This window comes from Cyrtonyx montezumae, unplaced genomic scaffold (genome assembly GCF_038088225.1).
Source record: "Cyrtonyx montezumae isolate F1298 unplaced genomic scaffold, pur_monq_1.0 scaffold_11, whole genome shotgun sequence".
Taxonomy (NCBI): domain Eukaryota; kingdom Metazoa; phylum Chordata; class Aves; order Galliformes; family Odontophoridae; genus Cyrtonyx; species Cyrtonyx montezumae.
In genome coordinates, this window is record NW_027071837.1 from 1,714,123 (window position 1) to 1,735,433 (window position 21,311).

At 63.1% G+C, this 21,311-nt stretch overlaps 3 protein-coding genes across 8 annotated transcripts; 2 read left to right on the forward strand and 1 right to left on the reverse strand.

The window, feature by feature from the left end:
• Window positions 1-46: 46 nt before the first annotated feature.
• Window positions 47-3,520, forward strand: LOC136044156 (protein eva-1 homolog C-like). Its single transcript, XM_065729273.1, has 8 exons — window positions 47-247; window positions 1,239-1,438; window positions 1,954-2,077; window positions 2,179-2,331; window positions 2,421-2,564; window positions 2,660-2,731; window positions 2,907-2,996; window positions 3,129-3,520. Exons 1-8 carry the CDS (start codon window positions 172-174, stop codon window positions 3,506-3,508), a joined length of 1,239 nt encoding a protein of 412 aa, XP_065585345.1. The 5' UTR covers window positions 47-171; the 3' UTR covers window positions 3,509-3,520.
• A 1,140-nt stretch (window positions 3,521-4,660) lies between these two features.
• On the forward strand, window positions 4,661-7,927 carry CCNB3 (cyclin B3). Of its 2 annotated transcripts, none has more exons than XM_065729277.1 (12): window positions 4,661-4,726; window positions 5,084-5,191; window positions 5,269-5,352; window positions 5,461-5,579; window positions 5,761-5,836; window positions 6,079-6,177; window positions 6,263-6,355; window positions 6,506-6,643; window positions 6,907-7,062; window positions 7,221-7,370; window positions 7,447-7,577; window positions 7,686-7,927. In XM_065729277.1, the coding sequence occupies exons 2-12, from the start codon at window positions 5,099-5,101 to the stop codon at window positions 7,753-7,755; spliced, it is 1,209 nt and encodes a 402-aa protein (XP_065585349.1). In that variant the 5' UTR covers window positions 4,661-4,726; window positions 5,084-5,098; the 3' UTR covers window positions 7,756-7,927. The 2 variants fall into 2 exon arrangements, with proteins under 2 accessions (XP_065585349.1, XP_065585348.1); XM_065729276.1 differs by having other exon boundaries at window positions 4,662-4,726; window positions 6,076-6,177.
• Window positions 7,928-8,267: 340 nt separating this feature from the next.
• On the reverse strand, window positions 8,268-20,162 carry LOC136044162 (diacylglycerol kinase delta-like). 5 transcript variants are annotated; one of them, XM_065729285.1, is made up of 30 exons: window positions 20,109-20,162; window positions 19,319-19,548; window positions 16,414-16,524; window positions 16,249-16,329; window positions 15,896-16,000; window positions 15,509-15,641; window positions 15,316-15,422; window positions 15,058-15,183; window positions 14,865-14,967; window positions 13,651-13,813; window positions 13,470-13,578; window positions 13,093-13,232; window positions 12,930-13,011; window positions 12,640-12,731; window positions 12,450-12,549; window positions 11,692-11,929; window positions 11,408-11,509; window positions 11,208-11,307; window positions 11,027-11,134; window positions 10,521-10,617; window positions 10,337-10,444; window positions 10,101-10,214; window positions 9,876-10,010; window positions 9,632-9,798; window positions 9,438-9,555; window positions 9,272-9,358; window positions 9,056-9,172; window positions 8,881-8,986; window positions 8,546-8,676; window positions 8,268-8,351 (listed from the first exon to the last, which is right to left on the reverse strand). In XM_065729285.1, the coding sequence occupies exons 2-30, from the start codon at window positions 19,514-19,516 to the stop codon at window positions 8,277-8,279; spliced, it is 3,453 nt and encodes a 1,150-aa protein (XP_065585357.1). In that variant the 5' UTR covers window positions 19,517-19,548; window positions 20,109-20,162; the 3' UTR covers window positions 8,268-8,276. The 5 variants fall into 5 exon arrangements, with proteins under 5 accessions (XP_065585357.1, XP_065585356.1, XP_065585355.1 ...); XM_065729284.1 differs by having other exon boundaries at window positions 8,866-8,986; XM_065729283.1 differs by having other exon boundaries at window positions 9,056-9,358.
• Between the last annotated feature and the right edge of the window lie 1,149 nt (window positions 20,163-21,311).

A 21,311-nucleotide genomic window follows, 5' to 3' on the forward strand; every position in this document is an offset into this window, starting at 1 on the left:
AAGCACATCCCCTCCTCCCGGTGGCAGTTGTTCCCTTGCTGTCCCAGCTGCCCAAAGCAGTCCCAGTCACTCTGCAAGGCACAGAAGGAGCCATTGTCACAGCTGTGCCAGCCCCCACCCCGGCGCCAGCTGCTGAGGGGCCGGGCAGTGACAGAGAGCAGTGGTGGCACCATGGTGGCCACGCTGGTGGCAGTCCTGCTGCTCCTCTGCTTGGCTGCAGGGACAGAGGCCAGCCCGGAGCTCGGCGGTGAGTGGGGCACAGGGGACCTTGGGGACCGTGAGGGGTGGGGTGTAAGCAAGGCTTGGCTGGGTGGCTTGTGGGGTTTTGTGGGATCCCACGGCAGATGCTCCGGCTCTTCCCCAGCACACGAAGAGCTGTCCTGGGGCAGGTGGGGAGGATGTGATTTCATCGGGGCAGAGCTGACTGCACGGCTCTGGGTCTGAGTCACCACGAGGAGAACCGCTTGCAGTCTGACAGCAGCCTCCCTGCTGCTGCTTCACCCCAAAAAGCAGCGCCTGAGCAAGAGTGTGCCAGTGCCGGGTGGAGGCACTGCGACACCTCTGGCACGGGAGGAACGTCAGCCCTAAAGCACAAACCCTGTCCACATCCCTGCTGTCCCCTTGGATGCTGCTGGCCCTGGGAGCAGCTCCGGCTGCAGCTGATGAGGGGTTGGTGGCCATAGGGGAATTGAAAGGGGCTCTTTGTGCAGCCGAGCCTGGCACTGGTTTGCAGATGGGTGGACAGAGGGACATGCGTGGGGCTGGGAGCCAGCACTCCCACCTGCCTGTGTTCGTTTGGGGGCTGGGGGGCTGCTGGCTGTGCCAGCACCCTGCACCCTGCATCCCTCAGCATCCCACATCCCTCACTGTCCTTCATCCCCCAGTCAGCGTCCTACATCCAGCACCCAGTGCCCTGAGTCCTGCCTGGCAGGAAGGCTCATTGCCCTCTCCCCAACCCCAAGCCTCCAAACAACAGAGGGAAACCACCGAGATAAGTTCTTTGGGACATGAACTAAAGATTAAAAGAGAGAAATACCCCACGCTGGGGATTCAGGGTGAGGAGGACCTGTGCCCACCCAAAGGGATGTGGGCAGGGGATAGCTCATCCACGGGGTTCTTCCCATTTCTGGTGATCCCCTCTTGGTGATCTTTTCTTAGTGACCGACCGTCTCTTGGTGACCATCTCTTGGTGGCCACCTCCAGCCATCATCTCTGGTCCCCTCCCTGTCCCCACGCAGGGTACCTGCGCAAGGTGCTGCGGAACCACACGGTGCACACATGTGACGGGGAGCAGCTCCTCATCCTGTGCCCTCGCAAGACCACCATCAGCATCCTGGGTGCCTTCTACGGGCGCCGTGTGCCCAGCCCCAACCTGTGCCCCAGCCCCGGCAACGTGTCCCAGGAGAGCACCGAGTGCATGTCACCCACAGCCCACCTGGTAAGGGCAGCATCCCAGGACGTTTGGGGTCACAGGTCATGCTTGGGGCCGTGCTCTTGGGGCATTTCTAGGAGAGTGGGGTGCGTGGGATCTCCTGTGCCTCGTCCCCATCTTGTGGCCGTGAGCGCTCATTGCACGGAGCCGTCCTGGGGGGAAGCAAGGGTGTTGCACGGAGCTGCACGACCGAGCACGCCTGCACGGAGCCACATGAGTGTGCCTGCATGCATGCACCCAGCAGGAAGATGCGTGAGTGTGCGTGCTTGCACGCCTGCGGCTTACGCACTGCATGGAGCAGTGCCCGTGCACGCACTCTGTGCTGCGGTGCCCGGTACTGGGCACAGTCTGCATGGGCACAGGGCAGTGCCTGATTTGGGAATCGGCCACCAAAGCTGCCCACAGGACCAGGTGGCCACCGTGGAGGTGTCAGCAGGCACAGGACAGAGGTGGCAGCACAGGGGTGACGGCAGCCCGGGGTCCTGCCACCAGACTCACGCCCTCTCCGCTCTGCCCTTCAGAAGCTGCTGGATGAGTGTCAGGAGCAGCAGTGGTGCCAGTTCTCAGTGCACAGCCAAGTGTTCGGGCCGGACCCGTGCCCTGGCACACACAAGTACCTCATCGCATCCTACAAATGCCGTCCAGGTGGGCAGCACCCAGGGGAACAGGGGGCGGGGGAAGAGGAGAGGGTTTGGGGCGTCACACTGGGTCGCCCTGCGGTGTGTCACCCTCTCCTCTCCACCCAGATAACCATCGGGTGAGGACAGTGTGTGAGAACAACGAGCTGAGGCTGCACTGCCGGCCCAAATCCGTCCTGGCCATTTACTCTGCGCACTACGGACGATTCCTGCGGGGCAAACCTGAGTGCGATGCCCCCAACGCGGGGGGACCCCATGTTGGTACGAGGGGGACAGGGTTGCAGCCCAGATCGTGGCTCGGAGCTGTGCTTAGCACTGTGCCGATGGACAGGGGTCCCGTGTCCCCACAGAGTGCCTGGCCCCGGACGCACTGCGGAGGGTCTCCAAGAAGTGCCACCGCAAAGAGAACTGCACAGTGACTGCTGACCGGGCCACCTTTGGGGACCCATGCCTGCCCGGCACGAGGAAGCAGCTGCGGGTGTCCTACACCTGTGGTGAGAGTGGGACTGCGGGGCAGGGGAGGCTGTTTGTCCCCCACCCCTGAGGACGAGAGGGGTGGTGACACTTGGGACGGCGCATCTCGTTGCAGTGCCCAAGCAGCTGCTGGAGGAGGTGGGCCCAGACACCTCAGACCCCTTCCTGCTCTCAAACTACATGCACGGTAATTTGGGGAGCAGGGAAGCCACTTCATGCCCCATAGGGAGGAAGAACCCCATAGCAATCCACCTCTGAGCAAACGAGAGTGGGGAAGGTGTTTTCTGCTGGGGAAAAGAAGGGGACTGGCAGAGGGGCACCCCGAGGGCAGGCTGCCCTTCAGGTCCCCTTGTTCACTGCAGGTGGCTGGTACAAAGGGCCCAGGTTCTCCAGGATCCGGGAAGACCGGATGATTTTTACTAGCTCCCTGACAGCGTTTGCCCACCTCTGGGGTACGTGGCCCCAAAGCGCTGGGGTGGGGGGGAGGGGGGGGGGAGGGGGGAGGGGCGTCCAGGCCCAGGCACCCTGTGCATTGCAGCAGAGCGTGCACCCCGATGCCTCTTTTTGCTCTTCTCCCCCACCAGATGTCCCTGAAAAGGTCGCTCTCTACTTTCTCTGCGGGGTATCGGCAGGCCTGGCGCTGCTGCTGTGCATCGTCAGCCCCAAGGCCGCGTTCCTGCGCGAGGCCAGGGAGGCTCTGCTGGGTCCGGGTGGGCACTCAGAGCCGAGCAGGACCAAACTGCGGGACGAGCAGGACGAAGAGCTGCCCGACGACAGCTCCTCCGACTCCTCCTTCCGCCGCCTCACCCGCGCCTACCGTGCCACCGAGAGCATCTTCGGCCCCGAGCTCACAGCGGCCATGGAGGGAGCGGCCGAGCAGCAGGGCCGTGGCGGGGAGGAGATCTGGATGCCCAAGGAGTCCAGTCCCTACACCATCCAGAAGATCAAATCGGCCACCAAGTGAGGATGTGAAGGTGCTGTGTTGGCTCCCTCTGTGCTCGGCACGCCTGACTCTCTGGGGAATGGGTTTGCTTCTTTTTGTGGCCAATAAAAGCAGAAGCTCAGAGTTCAGGAAATGAAGCTGTCACACCCAAGCTCTTGCCATCCCATCCCTAATGGGCTCCTGGCCCCGAGGGGGGGGGGGGGGATTCCCATGTCCCTGAAAGGATTGTGGGGGACACGCAGCTTGCAGCCAGCCCATCACCACCGGCTCTTATCCCCCTTCGGTCTCTCCTCTGCTATTAAGAGTGAAAGGGGAGGAGGAACAACATGCCGAGCTCCAGTCCTGCTCCTGCCGCTCGGCTCTGTGCTGCTGGCGCTGGGCCACGGGGAGCAACAAGTCAGGCCTGTTTGAGCCTGGGAAAGGGAGAGGATTTAGCTTGGGAAAGGAGGGAAAACCCATCCGTGTCCATCCCACAGACGATACTTCTCGCTCCTCCTCTCAACCCCAAGGCTCTGCCGGGGCAGCCGCCCTGGAGCAAACAGCTCACAGCAGCTGCTCCTCGTCCCCCCATCACCTCCACACATCGGGAGCACCCGAGGGCGGTGCTGCGGGGACTGGAAATTCCTGCTCCCCCCCACCCCCCCCCCCCCCCCACAACGCGGAGCCGGGCAGACACCGACCCATCCCGGGCAGCTCTCCCCCGCACAGCCGCAGGTTGTTGGCTGGGGCCGGCACCCCGCAGGCGGCTGCACCCGTTTCCCAGGTGTGGGTGCGGCGTAGCCCAGAGCAGCTCTGCTGGAGGGGGGTAGGGGGGGGTTGGTTTCCATTCGGGTTGCAGCGGCCGGGAAGCCGCAGCCTCAGGCCGGGGTTCACCCCTGGCCATCCAGCAGAGCCCTCCGTGCCCCCTAAAGCACCCCCAAAGCCCCGCCGCCGTGACCCCGCCCCCGACCGCCACGACCCCGCCCCCGACCGCCACGACCCCGCCCCCGACCGCCACGACCCCGCCCCCGTCCGCCATGACCCCGCCCCCTCGTCCCCCCGCCGCTTCTCATTGGCCGGCGGTGGCGAATTTTAAACTCTTCTTCCCTCCCCTTAGCAACCGCATCCGTCCCGGCTCTCCCATTGGCTCTCCTGCCGTACGCTCCGCGCGCTGATTGGCCGCGAGGATCGACCAGTGCCGGCAGCCGCCGCGGCGCTGCTACTTTCAAAAGAGCCGGGGCCGGTGGTGGCTGCGTGCAGGTGAGCGGCGGTGGGACCCCCGGGCCCGGAGCTCGCGTCTGTAACCCCCTCCCCGGTTTTATTGCTTCCCCACGAGTGGGCCCCCCTCTCTTGTTTCCCTGGGTGGTGAGCGGGGCCCCTACCCTGTAGGCCCCGAGACACGACGGAGGGATGCGTGGATGGGAAGGCCTCCTCCCCCCCCCAGCGCGTCCGTTTACTCTCCCTTCTCCCCCCCGCCCCTTCCTTTCTCCCTTATATGTGGGATTATAAGTGGGGAGTGGGTGGAGAGGGCACCTCTGAGCCTCTGAACGGCGCTATCGGTTGCCATGTGGGTGCGCAGTGGAATTTGGACCCCCCCCCAACCTTCTTCGCTCGCAGAGGCCGAGGAGGAGGATGCCGGTGGCACGTGGCACTAAGGCACAGAGCACCAAGCAGCCCCGAGCCAGCAAGGCGCCCTCTGTGACCGAGAATGTCCCCCCCCAGAAGGTATGGCTGTGGGCTATGGGGTGGGGGGGGGCTCCCGTCGGGCTGCCCCCAGCCCCACATCGCCGGCTCTGTTGCAGGATGAGGGCTGCCAGGCCAAGCGTTCCCCCTCCTCACCCCAGGGGGGGCCCAAGAAGCGGTCAGCGTTTGGGGACATCACCAACGTGAGTGTATTGCAGTACTTCCAGCCCTCTGCCTTCCCCCCCTCCCCCATGAGCACTGACGAGCTCTTTGATATGTTTTCCTCCTTCCCCCCCATCCCGAAAATAAAGGCTCACAAGAACCAGGCAGTGACAGGGAAGAAGGAGGGGGTGAAAGCTCCCACCAACAAAGCAACGAGGGCCCCCACTGCCCCAACAGTGGCCAAGAACAATGAGATCAACCTGAAAAAGTGAGTACTGAGGTGAGATGGGAAAAGGGGGTGGGGGCCAGCACCCACTCACAGCCCTCCCTAGAAGTGCTGCAGCTTCCCTGGGGTGCTGGAGTGCACGAGCAGGGTGGGGGTGGGCAGGACATAGACAGGGCTGTTTTGGAGACCCAGGAGATGTGTCCCCCTAACTTGTCCTGTCTAGGTCACTGAAGAAAACTCCACCAGCAGAAGTTCCTGTGGAGCATGAGAAAGATTCTGTGCCTGAGGAGCCTGTGCAGGTATGAAGCTGTTCCAGGTGATGGACCCCAGGGTGCAGCCCGGCCCCTAGTCCCATTCTGGAGTTACTGGGGCATCTCTGGAGGTCGGTGGCATGGGAGTTGGAGTTTAAACCTGCTCCTTTGAGCACCTCCAATGGGAAAGATCAGAGTGAGGGCTGTGAGGCAGCTTGGAGAGAGGGTGTGCTACCCCATAGAGCTCTGCAAGCTTTCCCCAAGCACGTCCTCACTTCTCCACACAGCAGGTCCCAGTGGTGGAGGACATAGACAAGGAGCAGCTGGGAGACCCCTATGCCAATGCAGAGTACGCCAAGGAGATCTTTGACTACATGAGGGAGAGGGAGGTGTGTGATGTCTGCCTGGGGCGTCTTGTGTGGGGTGAAGGGCTCATTTCTGGGGCAGAATCCCTGACTTCTGCTGCCTTGACAGGACAAGTTCCTGCTTCCTGACTACATGGAGAAGCAGCCAGACATCAGTAGGGACATGCGTGCCATCCTAGTGGACTGGATGGTGGAGGTGCAGGTAGGCAGGCACGGGGGGGAGCTCGGATTTGTCCCATGCTTTATTCAGGGTAGGGAGTCACTCTGGACCTATGAGCCCTCCCCGTGCTGCTGGTGGCCCTGTGACTGACCCAGGAATTCAGGCTTTTGCCAACACCTCATATCCTTGCAGGAGAACTTTGAGCTGAACCACGAGACGCTGTACCTGGCAGTGAAGCTGGTGGACCACTACCTGGTGGAGGTGGCGAGCATGAGGGACAAGCTGCAGCTCATCGGCTCCACTGCTGTCCTCATCGCCTCCAAATTCGAGGTGACTTTGGGTGTGGGGTTCGGAGAACGCCAGGACTCAAGTTCTGGGGTGGCACACCCACCCTTCTGCTGCCCTTTTGTGTGGTGGGGACTAGATCCTGCCTACTGAAGACCTGGCTCCTCTCAGCTGTCTGGGGACTGCCAGGTCACCAGGGTGCCATGATAGGATGCTCCTAGCAGGAGCTGTGCCCTCCTTGGGCCTGAAAATCGAGTAGGCTCCCCCGTACGTTGCCAGGATGAGTGCTGAGCAGTTCCTCCCCGCAGGAGCGCTGCCCTCCGTGCGTGGATGACTTCCTGTACATCTGTGATGATGCCTACAAGCGGGAAGAGCTCATTGCCATGGAGACGAGCATCCTCCGCACCCTCAACTTCGACATCAACATCCCCATCCCCTATCGCTTCCTGCGGCGCTTCGCCAAGGTGGGGGTCGTGCCTCCTCCCCTGGGCTGACACCAAGCAGGGGCTGGGGGAGGTTAGGGGGTGAAGGCAGCGACCTGAGGGTTTGGGATGTGCCTCCAGTGCCCCAGGAAGGAGGGTGCTGGTGTGGTGTTGCTTAAACCTGAGCCTTCTGCCCGCAGTGTGCCCGTGCCTCGATGGAGACGCTGACGCTGGCACGCTTCCTCTGTGAGATGACCCTGCAGGAGTACGACTACGTGCGGGAGCGTCCCTCCAAGCTGGCTGCCAGCAGCCTGCTCCTGGCACTCATCATGAAGAACCTGGGTGGCTGGGTGAGCGTGGGGACACGGGGGAGGGATGGTGCAGCATTGCAGGGGTGACCCTGGCTCACGCCTCGTGGCTTTGCAGACCCCCACGCTGGAGTATTACAGTGGGTATTGCGCTCAGGACCTGCATCCCTTGGTGAAAAGGTTGAACTTTCTGCTCACCTACCAGCCCTGTGACAAGCTGAAGGCTGTGCGCACCAAGTACTCACACAGGTGAGCACCCCACCAGCCCCTGGGGGCTTCATGGGAGCTGGGGGGGGCTCTCCTGGGGCTGCCAGGGCTGCTGCTCAGCTCCGTATCCCCACACGCCTCCTTTTGCAGGGTCTTCTTTGAAGTTGCCAAAATGACCCCCATGGACATGATGAAGCTGGAGGAGAAGTTGAAAAGCTAGCCCTGTCTCTGTAGATAGCCTGTAAATAGCTGGGCGCCTGCCTGTGAGTGTACATAAAAGAGGGGGGAGAACAACCAAAACACTGTTTTTACTGAATGGGAGAGAGGGTGGAGATGGAAAAAAAAGTGATGTAGAGCTGTCAATAAAATATTGTGTATATCTTAACGTGGTCGTGGTGGGGGCTGCTCAGGGAAGGAGAAGGTTCCAGATCTCTCCCCCTTTCTGTCCCCAAGCAGTGACTTGACACCAGCAGCAGCAATAAATATCTTTTCTCCAAAAATTTACACAGCTTAAATACCGACGTAGGGAAAAGGGGGAGATGTCTTTGCTTTGGCCCCACACTGCAGCCCAGCTCCCTGGCTCCTGTAGTGACCCTGTACCCTCAGTGCCTCCAGCCCCCCAGGCTCAGGGAGAAGCAGCAGCTCCAGGGATGCTGGGGGACAAACAGACAAAGCAAAGCAAGCGGGGATGAGGGAGGGATGGATTCCACGTACACGCAGGGCAGCAGGGACCCTGGCATCCTAGGGTGGGTTGCTGAGCTCCTTAATGGCTTGCAGGATTCTCTTCATGTGGCCAACTTTGGTGATGCCCAGGTCCTGTGGTAGGAGAGAGAAGAGCTGCAAAGCCTTGCTCCTCTGGTGGAGCACAGGCATAGTGCTGGTGAACCAGGACTTGGGGCCAGCTCCCTCCCCACCGCTGTGTCCCCAACAATTGGGGACAGTTAGGGGGAAGGGGGACCCACTGCTTTCTTGTGCCAAGGTCTAGGAGCTGGAAACAAGGGCAGTGCTACCTTCAGGTCTCTCCTCTCCAGCAGGATCAGCTCTGAGCCCTGGATGTCGTGCCGAATAAAAATCTCCCTGTACTCCCCTAAGCCAAGCGTTTCCAGCCAAGCAGCCACGTCCTCAGCGCCCCATTTATCTGCTAGAAGGGAGGAAAAATCCCACAAGTAGAGCAGGACACAAGGGTGGCAGATGCTTTTCCTTGTTCCCCCACCTCTGCGTAGGGCTTCTTTGTTTCTGTAGGGAGTATCCAGCTATCTCCCTCCACCCAAGCAGCCTTCCCACGGGGCTGAGCTCCACCACAGCCCCTTCTCCCCTCCTCCCATGGTACCCGCAGTTCTTTTACCTGGCAGTGCACTGTTGCTCTTCTGTTTCTGTGCCTTGTCCTTCCTGGGCTTGGGGATGTTGAGGCGAAGCTTGAAGCTGCCCTTATTGGCACTGCTGGCACTCTCCTGCAAGAAACGGGGCTGAGCCTACTCGTACACCCCCCACAGCCCCCCACCCCACCCCTATGCACCCACCTCCTCGCTGGGGTGGGCGATGGGTCCCAGCCAGTGGATGTCCAGCAGCCGCTGCAGCTCCTGACCCAGTGCACTCAGAGGGCCCTGCAGCGCTTCCTCCTCCTGGGGTGAGTCCAGCTGTGGGGGACAGGGACCGTCCCCAGCCCCACTGCTACCCACTGGCGGAGGGGACACCTGGGCTGGGGGGCTCGGGGGGGTCCCCAGCCCCACACTCACCGCCTTTCCCTCCAGGAACGCTCTGGTCTCAGTATAGAGCGCTTTGATGCTCAGCACCACCTCCACAGCTGCGTTCCTGCTGAGAAACTGGGGGGGGGGGAACGGGAGCTGAGCACGGAGCCGGGGGTCTGCTAGGGTTGGGGTTTGGCCCCCTAACCCAGCTCACCTCGGAGGTGCCAGCAGCTTTGTTGCAGAGTGCATCGCTCAGTGCTGAGGTGCTGGTGTTGACGGCGTGCGCCAGCTCCTGCTCCACTCCTTTGTGTGCCTTGGCTGCCTCGCGGATCCTGCAGTGGGGATGGGACAGAGCCGACATGTCCCTGTGCCCCCCACCCCTGCGTGTCCCCTCACCCCCATCCTGACCTGGCAATGAGGGTCTCGGCCACACGGGACAGCTGCTGCAGCAAGCTGCTCTCCTCCTCGGTCAGGTACTCCATGGACTGCTGTGAGCTGAGCCGCGGCCGTGCCGCTGTCCGGTAGCTCTCCCCCTTCTGCTTGTCTTCCCACGACTTCAAAGTGCTTTCAAACGCCTGCGGGGGCACAGAGGTCCCACGCTGCTCATCCCACCCCCCCCCTCCCCTCCCCCATCCCATCCCACGGGGCTCACCCTATCCCTGGTCAGCATCTGCGCCCTGTTCTTGTGCTGGATGCGGATGACGCCGGGCGGTTGGATCCACGCTTCCCCATCCACCTGCACCGGGACGCCCTCGTCCCCACGGATGGTGATCTTCACCACGCGGCACTGCGGGGCGGGCAGGGCTGGCACCGGGGCTGGCAGCGGGCGGCAGCCAGCGGGGGCTCCCCCCCCCTTACCCTCCCCCCCCAGCCCTACCTGAGCGATGCGGTGGTGCTGCAGGTTGATGACCCGTGACACGGCCATCTGGATGCTGCCAAACACAGCCACCACCTCCAGCTTCTTGTCATCAAAGGACGGCGCGCCGAAGTTCTGCATGGAAACGGCCTCACCGTGATGGGCTCAGTGCCACCCCCCCCCCCCCCACACACACACACCCCTCAGTGATAGAGAGGGCTTCTGCACAACCCCCCCCCACTCCAGCTCGCACTCACGTTGTCCTCCTTGGTGCCACCCCAAAAATTGATGCCCCCGGCGTAGCTGGGGATGTTGAGCACGGCGATGCCCTGCAGGCTGGGCAGTGAGATGGGCACCCCGTCGCACTGCAAGAGAGGGCTGAGCATGGGGGCCGCCCCGCTGCCCCCCACCCCGGCCCCACTCCCGGCCCTGACCCCGTACCTCCAGCTGCACCCGCTGCTCCAGGTTCTTGTAGGTGCGCTGCAGCAGCTCCTTGGTGCCCAGCACCCCATACCACATCATGTTCTTGGTGCGGCTGCTGCAGGGGGCAGTGGGGGTGGTGAACGGCCACCAGCCCCACAGTGATCCCAAAGTGATCCCGCTTACCCTCCCAGCAGTCCCTTCCAGTATCCCAGTCATCCCACTATCCTGGCACCCTAAGAGTCTCTTCCAGCACCCTTGCACCCCAGCAGCCCATTCCAGCATCACAGTGATCCCTCCCAGCATCCCAGTGGTCCCTTTCAGCATCCCTTTGGTCCACCCTGGCATCCCAGGGGTCATTCCTGGCATCCTGACAGTCCCTCCCAGCATCCCAGCAGTGTCTTCCCAGCATCCTGGCATCCCATTAGTCCTCTCCAGCATCCCAGTGGTTCATCCCAGCACCACGGAGCTGGGCTGGGGGGGACCCAAGCATCTCACGTTATTCCCTGGGGGAGGTCTCAACCAACCTGCACTTCTTGGGGTGCTCATCCCTCTTGTTGTTGAACTCCAGCGAGATCTTGGCGTCCAGGCCGATGCCAAAGTAGTTGTTCATGACGCATTTCTCCGAGAAGTGCCTGCAAGCAGCGGGGCTGGGACCAGGATATGAAATGAAAACCCAACGGAGCCCCGGGGTGACCCCAAACTCACAGCACACCGGGGTCCTCGGGGAACTGCAAGCTGCCAAACGTGTCCGGCCGCTCCAGGAGGATGGACGAGGTGGCCGAGGTCACCGTCTCCCGACGAGAGCCTGTGGGGTGGGTTGGAGGTGGCTGCTGAGTGAGCCCCCCCCCCATCGCTCTCCTCAAAGCCCACCCTAAAAGATGCTGAGTGCCCCATGGGTGCCTTACAGAGCCGCTCCTCCTCCTTGTTGAGCTCCTCCGAGCTGTCCTTCTTGCCGGGGACCGTGGTGGCCTGGTACGCTTGGGTCTGTTTGTTCTGTTCATCCACAGCTGGGGGGCAAACATAGCGTGGCAGTGAGATAAGGGCACCCCCCTGCACCCCAACAGCTGCCCCCAAGCCCACCAGCCTTTGGATCACCATGGAGATGGGGTGGTTCTCCTTTGGGATTGCACAGTGATGAACATTCTGAGGGGAAACTGAGGCACAGCCCCTCCTCGTGCCACCCCCTCACCTCTCTCAGCCTGCTCGATGATCTGCCGCAGGGCTTTCTTCAGGCTGTTGGCCCTCAGCATCAGCTGCTCCTTGGATTTGAAGATGCGTGACACAGGGCTGGGCACAAAGCCGCCTTTCTCCAGCTCCTTGGCATCAGTCGGGGTGCCCTGCGGGGTCCCCTCGGGGACCACGATGGCCTGGGCCTCCTCGGTCAGCTCCCGCACCAGCGAGTCCAGCTTCTCGTTCAGCATGGCACACTGCGGGGAGGCCACGTGCTCAGCACCGTGCCTGGCACCCCAAAGGATGGGCACCCCAAGAGATGGGCTCTCCAAATGCCTGTGCATGCCATGCTGTTCGGGACACCCCATGTTTGCCCTGGTAGCCAATTGTTTGAGCATCCCATGCTTGCCTGAGTACCCCAAGTGCCTGGATGCCACGTGCTTGCCTAGGGACCCCAAGTGAATGGAAATACTGAATATTCGGGCACCCCATACTTCCCTGGGTACCCCAATTGCCTGGGCACCTCTGAACACCCCAAATGCTTGGGCACCATGTGCTTGCCTGGAAATCCTGTGTATTTGTGTTTGCCAGGGCACCCCAAGGGCCTGGGACCCTAAGAACTTGAGCATCCTGATTCCCAGGTACTCTGGGCACCCCAAGCGCATCAGTCACCCACACTTTCCCAGGCACCCAAAGAGCTTGGGCACCCCCATGACACCCACACCTCCAGCAGCCCCCCACCACCCACAGGCCCCCACCTCGGCCCCCCAGGCCCACCTTCCTGGCCATCAGCTCTGCCTCCTGCTTGTTCTCCGTTGCCCTCTTGTAGGCACGGCCAACTTCAGCCACAAAGTCATTGACAGTGCCGCAGAGGAACCTGATGAGGGGAGAGGTGGGGAACAATGGGACCGGTGGTGGTGTCCTGGGGGGACCTGTCCCCAACAGTCCATCCCCAGCACCCCCATACTTGGCAGATGAAATCACCACGGAGTGCTTATCCGACTCCAGGATCTTGGCGAGGTGGAAGGCAACGGAGTCGGCGTAGTGGGAGATGTGGGCCTGGGGAGAGGACAGCTGGATGGGCACCCCAAGCCAGGACGGGGACGTGCCACCGTGCCCACCCCCTTCGTACAGGGACACACACCAGCCTGAGCCCCACCGAGCTCACCCCATGTCATGTTGCCCCCCCTCCCAGTAACATCCCCCATCCAAGCTTCGACTTCAGGCTGGAAGGGACCTGTACCCAGAAGTGCCCACCTGGATGTTGGAGTCTCCATCCTCCTCCTCCTTCAGGGCCGGTGGGGACTGCTTGGGGGCTTCGTAGGTCAGCACACTCCACCTGCCAAGCAGAGAGCAAGGATGCCACAACCCCCTGACCCCATCCGTCATGCGGGGGTGCCAAGGTCCCCCCAGAGCTCACCGGTCCAGCATCTTGGTAGTGGCCCTCTCCAGCTTCTCCAGGATCTGCAGCAGCTGCGTGTCATCGTCGCAGAGGCTGCCCCAGCCCAGCACCCGTGCCAGGTCATTACCAGTGCCCAGGGGCAGGACACCCAGCTGGCACTGCGGGACGGGGACGGGGTTCAGCCCCACGCCCACCCTGCGGGCACCCCACACCTCAGGTACTGCAGGGGACATCACTGCAGGTACAGTCCCTGTTGTCCCCACGGGGTGAGGATGGGGAGGTGGAAATCTCTCAGCCCCGCTGTCTCCGTGGGATGAAGATGGGAGGTGGCAGCCCATCGTCCCCATCATTCCCGTTGTCCCCATTTGTCCCCACTGTCCCCTGCCAATGCTCACTTGCTTGTGCAGCCCCAGCGCGTCGATCTCGGACAGCACCCACCCCACGCTGCCATCGCCACCGCACACCAGGATACGGAAAGTGGAGAACTTCTGGAAGAGGCGCAGCCTGGAAAGAGGGGCAGAGGGGCTGTGGGGTCCCGCCGGGCTCCTGCTGGAACACCCCCGTGCTGGCACTCACCCCAGGTGTGGGCCCCCGTTCATGAGGTCGAAGACCTGTGCAGGGTTGAGGAACTGCTTGAACTTGCGCAGGAATTTGACGCCCTGGTTGTCCCCGCTCTTGGAGTTGACGAAGGCCAGGAGGGGGCTGGAGCAGGAGGAGGGACAGGTGGCCTTCCAGAACCCTGTGGGGACACACGGACGTGAGCACTGTCCCCAGCACTGAGGACATCGAAGGAGACACCTCAGAAGACATCCTGACTGCATGCAGCCCTAAAGGTAGGAGGGAGAGTAAGCTATGGGCATGGAGAGGGGTGGGATGAGATGGAGATGGGGGTGGGACAGTGACAGGGATGGGAATGGGGAAGGAGAAGGGGATGGGGCTGGATGGGATGGGATGGAGAAAGGCAGGGAGATGGGGTTGGGGACGGAATCGAGATGGTACGGGATAGAGACAGGGATGATAATGAGGATGAGAATGAGGATGGAATGGAGATGGGGAAGGAGATGGGATGGGATGGGAATTGGTCCAGGGACAGGCGAGGCTGTGCCAGGGCAGCACATGGGCCAAGTTTGGTTCCTCCAGCACTTCCCCTGCAGGCACAGTGTGAGTCAGCGGCCTGGCTCCTGTCCCCAAGCTGCACCCACAGCGATGGGCGCAGAGGGGTCTGTCCCACTGCAGAGACGGACCCACCAGAACCAGGTGGGAATCCCCACCCTAATTTAGTGGCATTTGGTGGCCCTGGGAAAAAGCCACTGCCAGAGGCTGCCACGTCCCCCCCAGCTCTGCAGATGACTCAGGGAGGTTGGCAGCCAGCAGCATGCTTTTAAAGAAATGAGATGGGGAATGCGATGTGCCTATGGCAGGGGATCGATGGGGCTGGCCCGCAGCCGGCTCGGGGACGCCTCAGCCACCCCATTCCCAGTCCCTGGGTTGGATGGAGCAGACACAGCTCTGAGGAGGGAGGAGAACCGCGTGACGGTTGCCCTGACAGCATCCCGATGAGTAACAAGCAGCAGATGAGCCACCGGCTGAGCGGAGCGGTGGAAATCATTAAAGAACACGAGAAGGAATATCCGGAGGAGAGGAACAGATTTTGCTTGGCGGAGGCCAGCTGGACCCCTCCGGATAGGGAAGCAGACAGAGCGAGGGAAGCGGTGCGGGAACATCCCTGGGCGGCGTTCACTCTGGAACCTACTGATGCCGCAGCCACGGTGCGTCCCCTCCCGACTCACCGTCCGAATCGATGCTGTTCAGGGCGGTGGGTGGGATGATGGACACTTTGTACTGCCCCAGGGGGCACCTCTTGCCGAACTGCTCCTTGCAGGCACTGTGCACCTGGGGGCATTTGTGCGAGACGTGGGACACCCGCGGCCTCACTGCCCCCAGGGGATGCGTGCAGGGGATGCAGGGGGGGCATGTCCTTACGATGGCTTTGCACCAGAGGCACCGCCAGTCCTGCAGCCTCCGCACGCTGCCGCAGGTCCGGTCGCAGACAGCACAGCGTGCACTGACGGGCAGGTTCCCCTCCAGCCACTGGTGGGGCATGGCCACCTGCGGGCAGGGACAGTTGTCACCCCTGGGCAGCAGCCCCGTGCACCCAGGAGCTATGGGCGAGGACAGGGGATGTCCCACTCGGTGTCACCTCCCGCCCGGTGACGGTGGCCCCTCAGCGGGGACGCTCACCCCGTCCTCATCCTCGATGATCTCGCTGCCGATGGACACCAGCGTGGTCCACTTGCAGTTGTTGGTGGCTCTGACGGCGCAGCGCTTGTGCGCTTTGAATTTGCACACTTGTGGGGTGGGGAGGAGCAGGTGAGGGGCGAGGGCGGTCCCGGACCCCACCTTTCCCCCCAACCCCATGGCCCAGGGGTCCCACCTTCGCAGGAGAGGCCGTGGGAGGTGACCCCTGAGAGCGCCTCACGACACACGTTGCAAAAGGTGGGTCTGGCGTGGGAGCAGGCGTACCAGTTGTGCATGCCCGAGAAGTGTTCCATGTTGAACTGTGTGGCCTATGGGGCACAGCCGCGGCCCTGTGAGCCCCAGGGACACCCCCAAATCGCAGTGGCCCTTCCCAGCATCCTGCAATCCCAGCGGTCCTTCCCAGCATCCCAGCATCCCGGAGGTCCCTTCCAGCATCCCAGCATCTCGCAGTCCCTTCGGACCATCCCAGCATCCCGATATCCCAGCAGTCCCTCCCAAAAATCCCACCATCCTGTACCCCCAAGTCCTGAGGACCCACTCCCTGACTCCACAGCTGTCCCACCTCGTGGATCTCCCACTTCTGCACTGACTTCAGGGCCCCGATCCAGTCCTCCATCTCCTTGCGGTTCTCAGCACATAGGATGAGCTTGCGGAATGGTGTGATCACCTGCAACAAGCCACAGTGCCACAGCCCATTGCAAGGCCACCACACAGCGAGCCAAACCCCACGGCAGCCCACCCAAACCCCACGGCAGCCCACCCAAGCCCCACGGCAGCCCACCCAAACCCCACGGCAGCCCACCCAAACCCCACGGCAGCCCACCCAAGCCCCACGGCAGCCCACCCAAACCCCACGGCAGCCCACCCAAGCCCCACGGCAGCCCACCCAAACCCCACAGAAAGCCTCCGCCTCACTGTGAAGCTGTTGTTGATGTTCTTGGTGCTGGTCTCGGCCACGCTGGCATCAGACAAGTCCACCTCATCAAAGATCAGGGACTGTGGGAACAAAGAGGGGCTCTGTGCAGCTGCAAACCCAAACGCAGCTCAGTGGGGGTTCAGGACCCCCCCTCCCCAGCCCACCTTAGCATCCTTGGCATAATACAGCGTCCGGCCCCGCAGCTTGAAGTATCTCCGCTTCCACCTCTGGAAGGAGCTCGTCTGCTTCAACAGCAGCCCCTCCTTCACACTCTTCTGTGGGGACATGGGGACATGAGCCCCCAGGAGCCCCCGCCCGGGGGTACAGGACGGCAGCGATGACCATGGGGGCAGGGGGACGCACGGTGATGATGGGGAGATGTTGGGGAATGGTGATGAGTATGAGGGAGCAGGGGGCTGAGGGGGTGATGGAGGGACACGGGGAGGTCACAGTGACGTGGGGAGAGGGGCACTCCCTGCTGGTGAGGAGTGGGAGGAGACGGGGGGGGGGGGGATTTATGATGGGAAGTTGCGGGAAGCTGTAATGGTGCGGAGTGGGGAGATGCAGGGAGATGGTGGGGAGCATGGGGGGGCTCCTGGGGGAAGGAGAGGGGGAACATGGTGAGCTCCTGACAGCGAGGAGCAGGGGACATCCTGGTGGTGATGCACAGGGGGCTGCATTGGGGCAGGGGGGAGCAGGGGACGCGGCAAGGTGCGGGCACAGCAGGGTCGGAGCCAGCACTGCAGCCCGGCTCGGCGTGGCCGGGGGCCAGGCGGGAGGCAGGATCCTGCAGGGCGGGTGCCAGCACCGCAGGGGGAGCAGCTCCGGGCGATGCAAGGCTTGGGCAGGATGTGACCCGGCTGCTCAACCCGAAAAGCACAGCCCTCTCCATCCCCCCACGTAAAAAAAAAAATTAATAATAATAACAAATAAAGAAAATCGGAGCGAAAAAGCCCTAAAAGAAAGAGGAGGAGAGGGGGCTCAGCACGCATCACCGCACCAACCTGCATCTCCCCATGGGCGTGCAGCGGGATCCGGCGGGTCCGACCCCGCACCCCCCGAAAGCTGGCAGGGTTGGGGTGCACGCAGAGGGCCGCGGGCAGCTGCAAACCTTATCAGCTGTGCAGTGCAATGAGCCCTTCCGGGCTCGGCTGTGGCTGTGCACCCCGGGGATACGCCCTGCAGCCCCCAAAGCCCAGTGCTGAGGGGACCCCAGCGAGGTTTCGGTGCTGCTGCATGAAAAGGGGTTGCAGAATGGATGGGGGATGGCGATGCAGAGCGTGCACAACGGAAAATGAGTCGGGGTGAGGCACCCCGCAGACATCCGGCTGCTGGCACCGGGGCTATCGCAGTGGCCCAGGCAGCACCCCATCCCCTGCCACGTCCCCGTGGGCTGGGAGCGATGTGGGGCACGGATGGGCCCTGGTGCCGAAGGCATCCCGTGGATCTGGGATGATGTCCCCGCGGGCTGATCAATGGGGTCCCCAGTAGAGCCCTATGGGATCAGGACGTCTCCGTGGGGGGAACTCACAGCACACAGGGGACCCCAAAGCATACAGGGGGGCTGCAAAGCGTGTGGGGGAATCTCATGAGCCCGAGGAACGCAGGAGACCCCAAAGCATGTAGGGGGGGGGCAAAGAACACAGGGACCTCTCGGCATGCAGATGGACCCAAAGCACATCGGGGCACCCCAAAGCATGTTGGAGGACTCCAAAGCACACGAGGGCACCCCAAGGTATTCAGGTGACCTCAGAGCATGCGGGGGGACTCCAAAGCATGCAGAAGACCCCAAGGCAGGAGGGGGACCTCAAATCATATAGGGGGTCCCCAAAGCATGCAGGTGACTTAAGAGCATGCAGTGGACCCCAAAGCGCACAGGGGACCTAACAGCCTGCAAGGGATCCCCGAAAGAACACAGGGGACCCCAAAGCATGAAGGGGGACCCCCAAAGTGAGTGGAGGCACATAGGACAGCATTCGGGCAGCCACCAGAGCCTCTCAGAGACAATCTGCAGCCCAGCACCTCTGCGGTGACACTTCTCAGCCCAGTGCCACCAGCGTTGTCCCCAGGCTTACTCCAGCAGGTGACACCCCAGGGTGACACCTCAGGACTGCTCTGCCGGTGATGGGGGACGTTCCCATCCCCAGTTCTGCATTGATGCCCACAGGGAACCGGCAGCCCTCGGCCCCAGTGAGGAGGAGGAGGAGGGGGTGGCAGCAACCCCCCTCCTGCACTGGGGCCATTCAGCCCTGCAGGGGCACCTGTGCCTGGCAGCTGTCATTGTCACCGAGCACAATGGCCTCAACGCCTCCGCGCCAGGGCCGGCACAAAGCACCCCACGGGGAGCCCCGCAATTACAGCCCACGAGTTGGGGTGTGGGGGATGGGGGGGCTGGGATGGATGGGGGGGGGGATGGGGTTGGCATTTGGGGTGCGTGCTGATGGGGGTGGATGCAGCGCAGATGGGGATGGGATGTCCGCCCTGTGCTGTCCTCAAGGGGACATCGCCATCATACGGGGGCATGCTGAACCCCAAGAGGTGGGGTGGGGGCCTCAAAACCTCAATAGGTCCCCTGTTATCAGGGGTGGCAGCGGCTGAGGACACCCAAAAATAGGTGTCCCCTCCTCACCACTAAACCAGGCATCTCTCAGGAGCCCTAGCACTGGGCTCTCCCTCATTAACTCCGAGTTAATTAGGTCTGTGGGGTGCTACCCCCCTCCCCACATGGCTGCACCGGGGCCACCTCAGATGCCACACGCGTTCCCTCCCTGGCGTTGCCTCCTGCACAGTGAACTGCTGGACACTGCCACCTGCACAGGGGGACCCCGTGACACCACCATGCATGGCACAGCACAGAGCCCACGGTCTCAAACAGCACCACGGGTGGGGGGGGGACTCTGTCACCCCCAGACCCACATCAGTCTCCTGTCCCCATGGCAGCACCCCATATTTCTGTAGGACCTACCAAAACCTCACGCCGCACACACACCACCGACCTGTAGCCACGGAGGGGAGGAAATAAAACAAAGATACGGGGTCGGAGCAGACAGGGGGAGGGGGTCCCCTCACCTTACTCCTCATCTGCCCCGAGGTGGACACCTTTCGGATGAGTTTGTGGGTGCTGCCCTCCTGCTCGCCCTCGCTGTCCGACGATTCCTCGCCGCCCGCCTCGGGGGACACAGGGGACAGCTTGTCCGAGTCCAGGGATGACACGGATTCCCGCGCCTGCCGCAGGAACAGGTCGCCGGCCACCAGCTTCTCGGCCATCTTCTGGGGGGGGGGGAGGGGGACACACAGCCCTGAGGTGGGGAGATGGGGCCCTGAGGTGGGGCACAGAGCCCCTGCGAGGTGGGAATCCATGGGGCCGGTGCCATTGGGGTGCGCAACTCCCGTTCCCTGTAACGTTTCTCCTCGTTTCGGTGCCCCAGTGTTTGCTCCCCCATTTGCCACCCGGTGCCGTTGGGGTGCAGCCCCCTCCCCCCCCCCGCAGCCCCCACCCGTGGGTGTCTGTCTTTGGGGTGTGCTGGGGGGAGGCGAGGGAGGCTCTCTCTCACCTCAGGAAGGGATGGGGGGTTTCCAGGGCGGGATGGGAGCCCCCCATATGGAGTGTGTGTGGAAGGGGGGGCACCCACTGCAGCCTCCCACCTCCCTTACATGCTCTGCCTCCTCCCTTCGCGGCACCAAGCGTGGGCAGCCGATTTATGATGGGATGGGGGGGGGGGGGGGGGGGCGAAGCAAAGCAGCAGCACCGCAGTGCAGCCCCCCCCACCGCGCTCCCCCCCCTCTCAATCCAACCGCAGATCCGCGCACCCGAACACCCCCCCCCCCTTCCCCCCATTTAAAAACCCACGGCACGCACCTTTGCAGCCCGGAGCCGCCGCCGATGCCGATGCCGGTGCAAGGACGCGGTGCCCCCCCCGGCCCCCCCAGCACGACGCCTCTGCACGGCAGCCCCGGCCCTGCCCCTGCGCTGCAAGCCCCAGCCTGCACCGGCTGCCGCTCTGCCGCTCTGCCGCTCTGCCGCGCTGCGCTGCGCCGCGCGCGGGCGGCCCACGCGCGGCCCCGAGCCCGCGCGCACACGCGGCGCCGCGCACATGCGTGTACACCGCCCACGTGGAGCGGTGCGCGTGGAGTGGGGAGGTGGAAGGGGATGCGCGTGGGAACGCACCCCACGCGTGCGCGAGGGGAGCAGGTGAGCGCATGCACCGCGCTGCGCGGGTATTTGCATCCGCCCACGCGTGCACGGGCGTGCTCGGGCGTGGGGAGCACGGAGAGAGCCCGGGCACATGCGCGTGTGTGCGTTCACCTTTGTGTGTGTGCGCGTGCATCCACTCACCTGTGTGCACGTGTGTGCACGCACGCGTGTGCATCCGTTCACCTTTCCCCCTGCGCGTGCACGCGATCGCCTGCATGTGCATGTGGGTGCTCACACGCGTGTCTGTGCACCCACTCGTGCGTGCTCACTCACACACTTGTGCGTGCATTGCATGTGTGTGCGCGCTCGCACACGTGTGCACGCTCAGCCCTCATTCACCTGCGTTCACCCACGCGTGCCCACGCTCGTCCCGTGCTCACATCCACCCCCCCCCGCGTGTTTCCGCCCCACGCACCGCCCCACTCGTGACATCTGCCCGCGGGTGCCACCCAGCGGCCGGCGCTGCCCTCACACGTGGGGCGAAAGGCGTGGGGACACTGCTCCCCCCACTTCCCCCCCCCAGCCCCGCTCAGCCCGACAGCACCGGGGACATCTGGGGACGTGGTGACAAAGCACGCGGGACACCGTGGGACAGTCGTGCAGCAGCTGCTGCTCCTTTAGTGTGTGACAGGCACCAGGGCACCGTCCCCACGTCCCCTCCCGGTGGGGACAGCGCTCTTTGGTCCTAACAATGTCCCCTCCCCACCCCCACCCTCCCCCCCCCCGCAGAACCCCTGTGCAAAACGAGCGTGGAGGGGACAGACGGACGCTGGGGACAGACGGACGGCGGCAGGGGGGCTAAGTGCTGGTGGGGGACACCACAGCACAGGCAGATTTGGGGATGGGAGCCCCGTTTTGTCCTTGGGG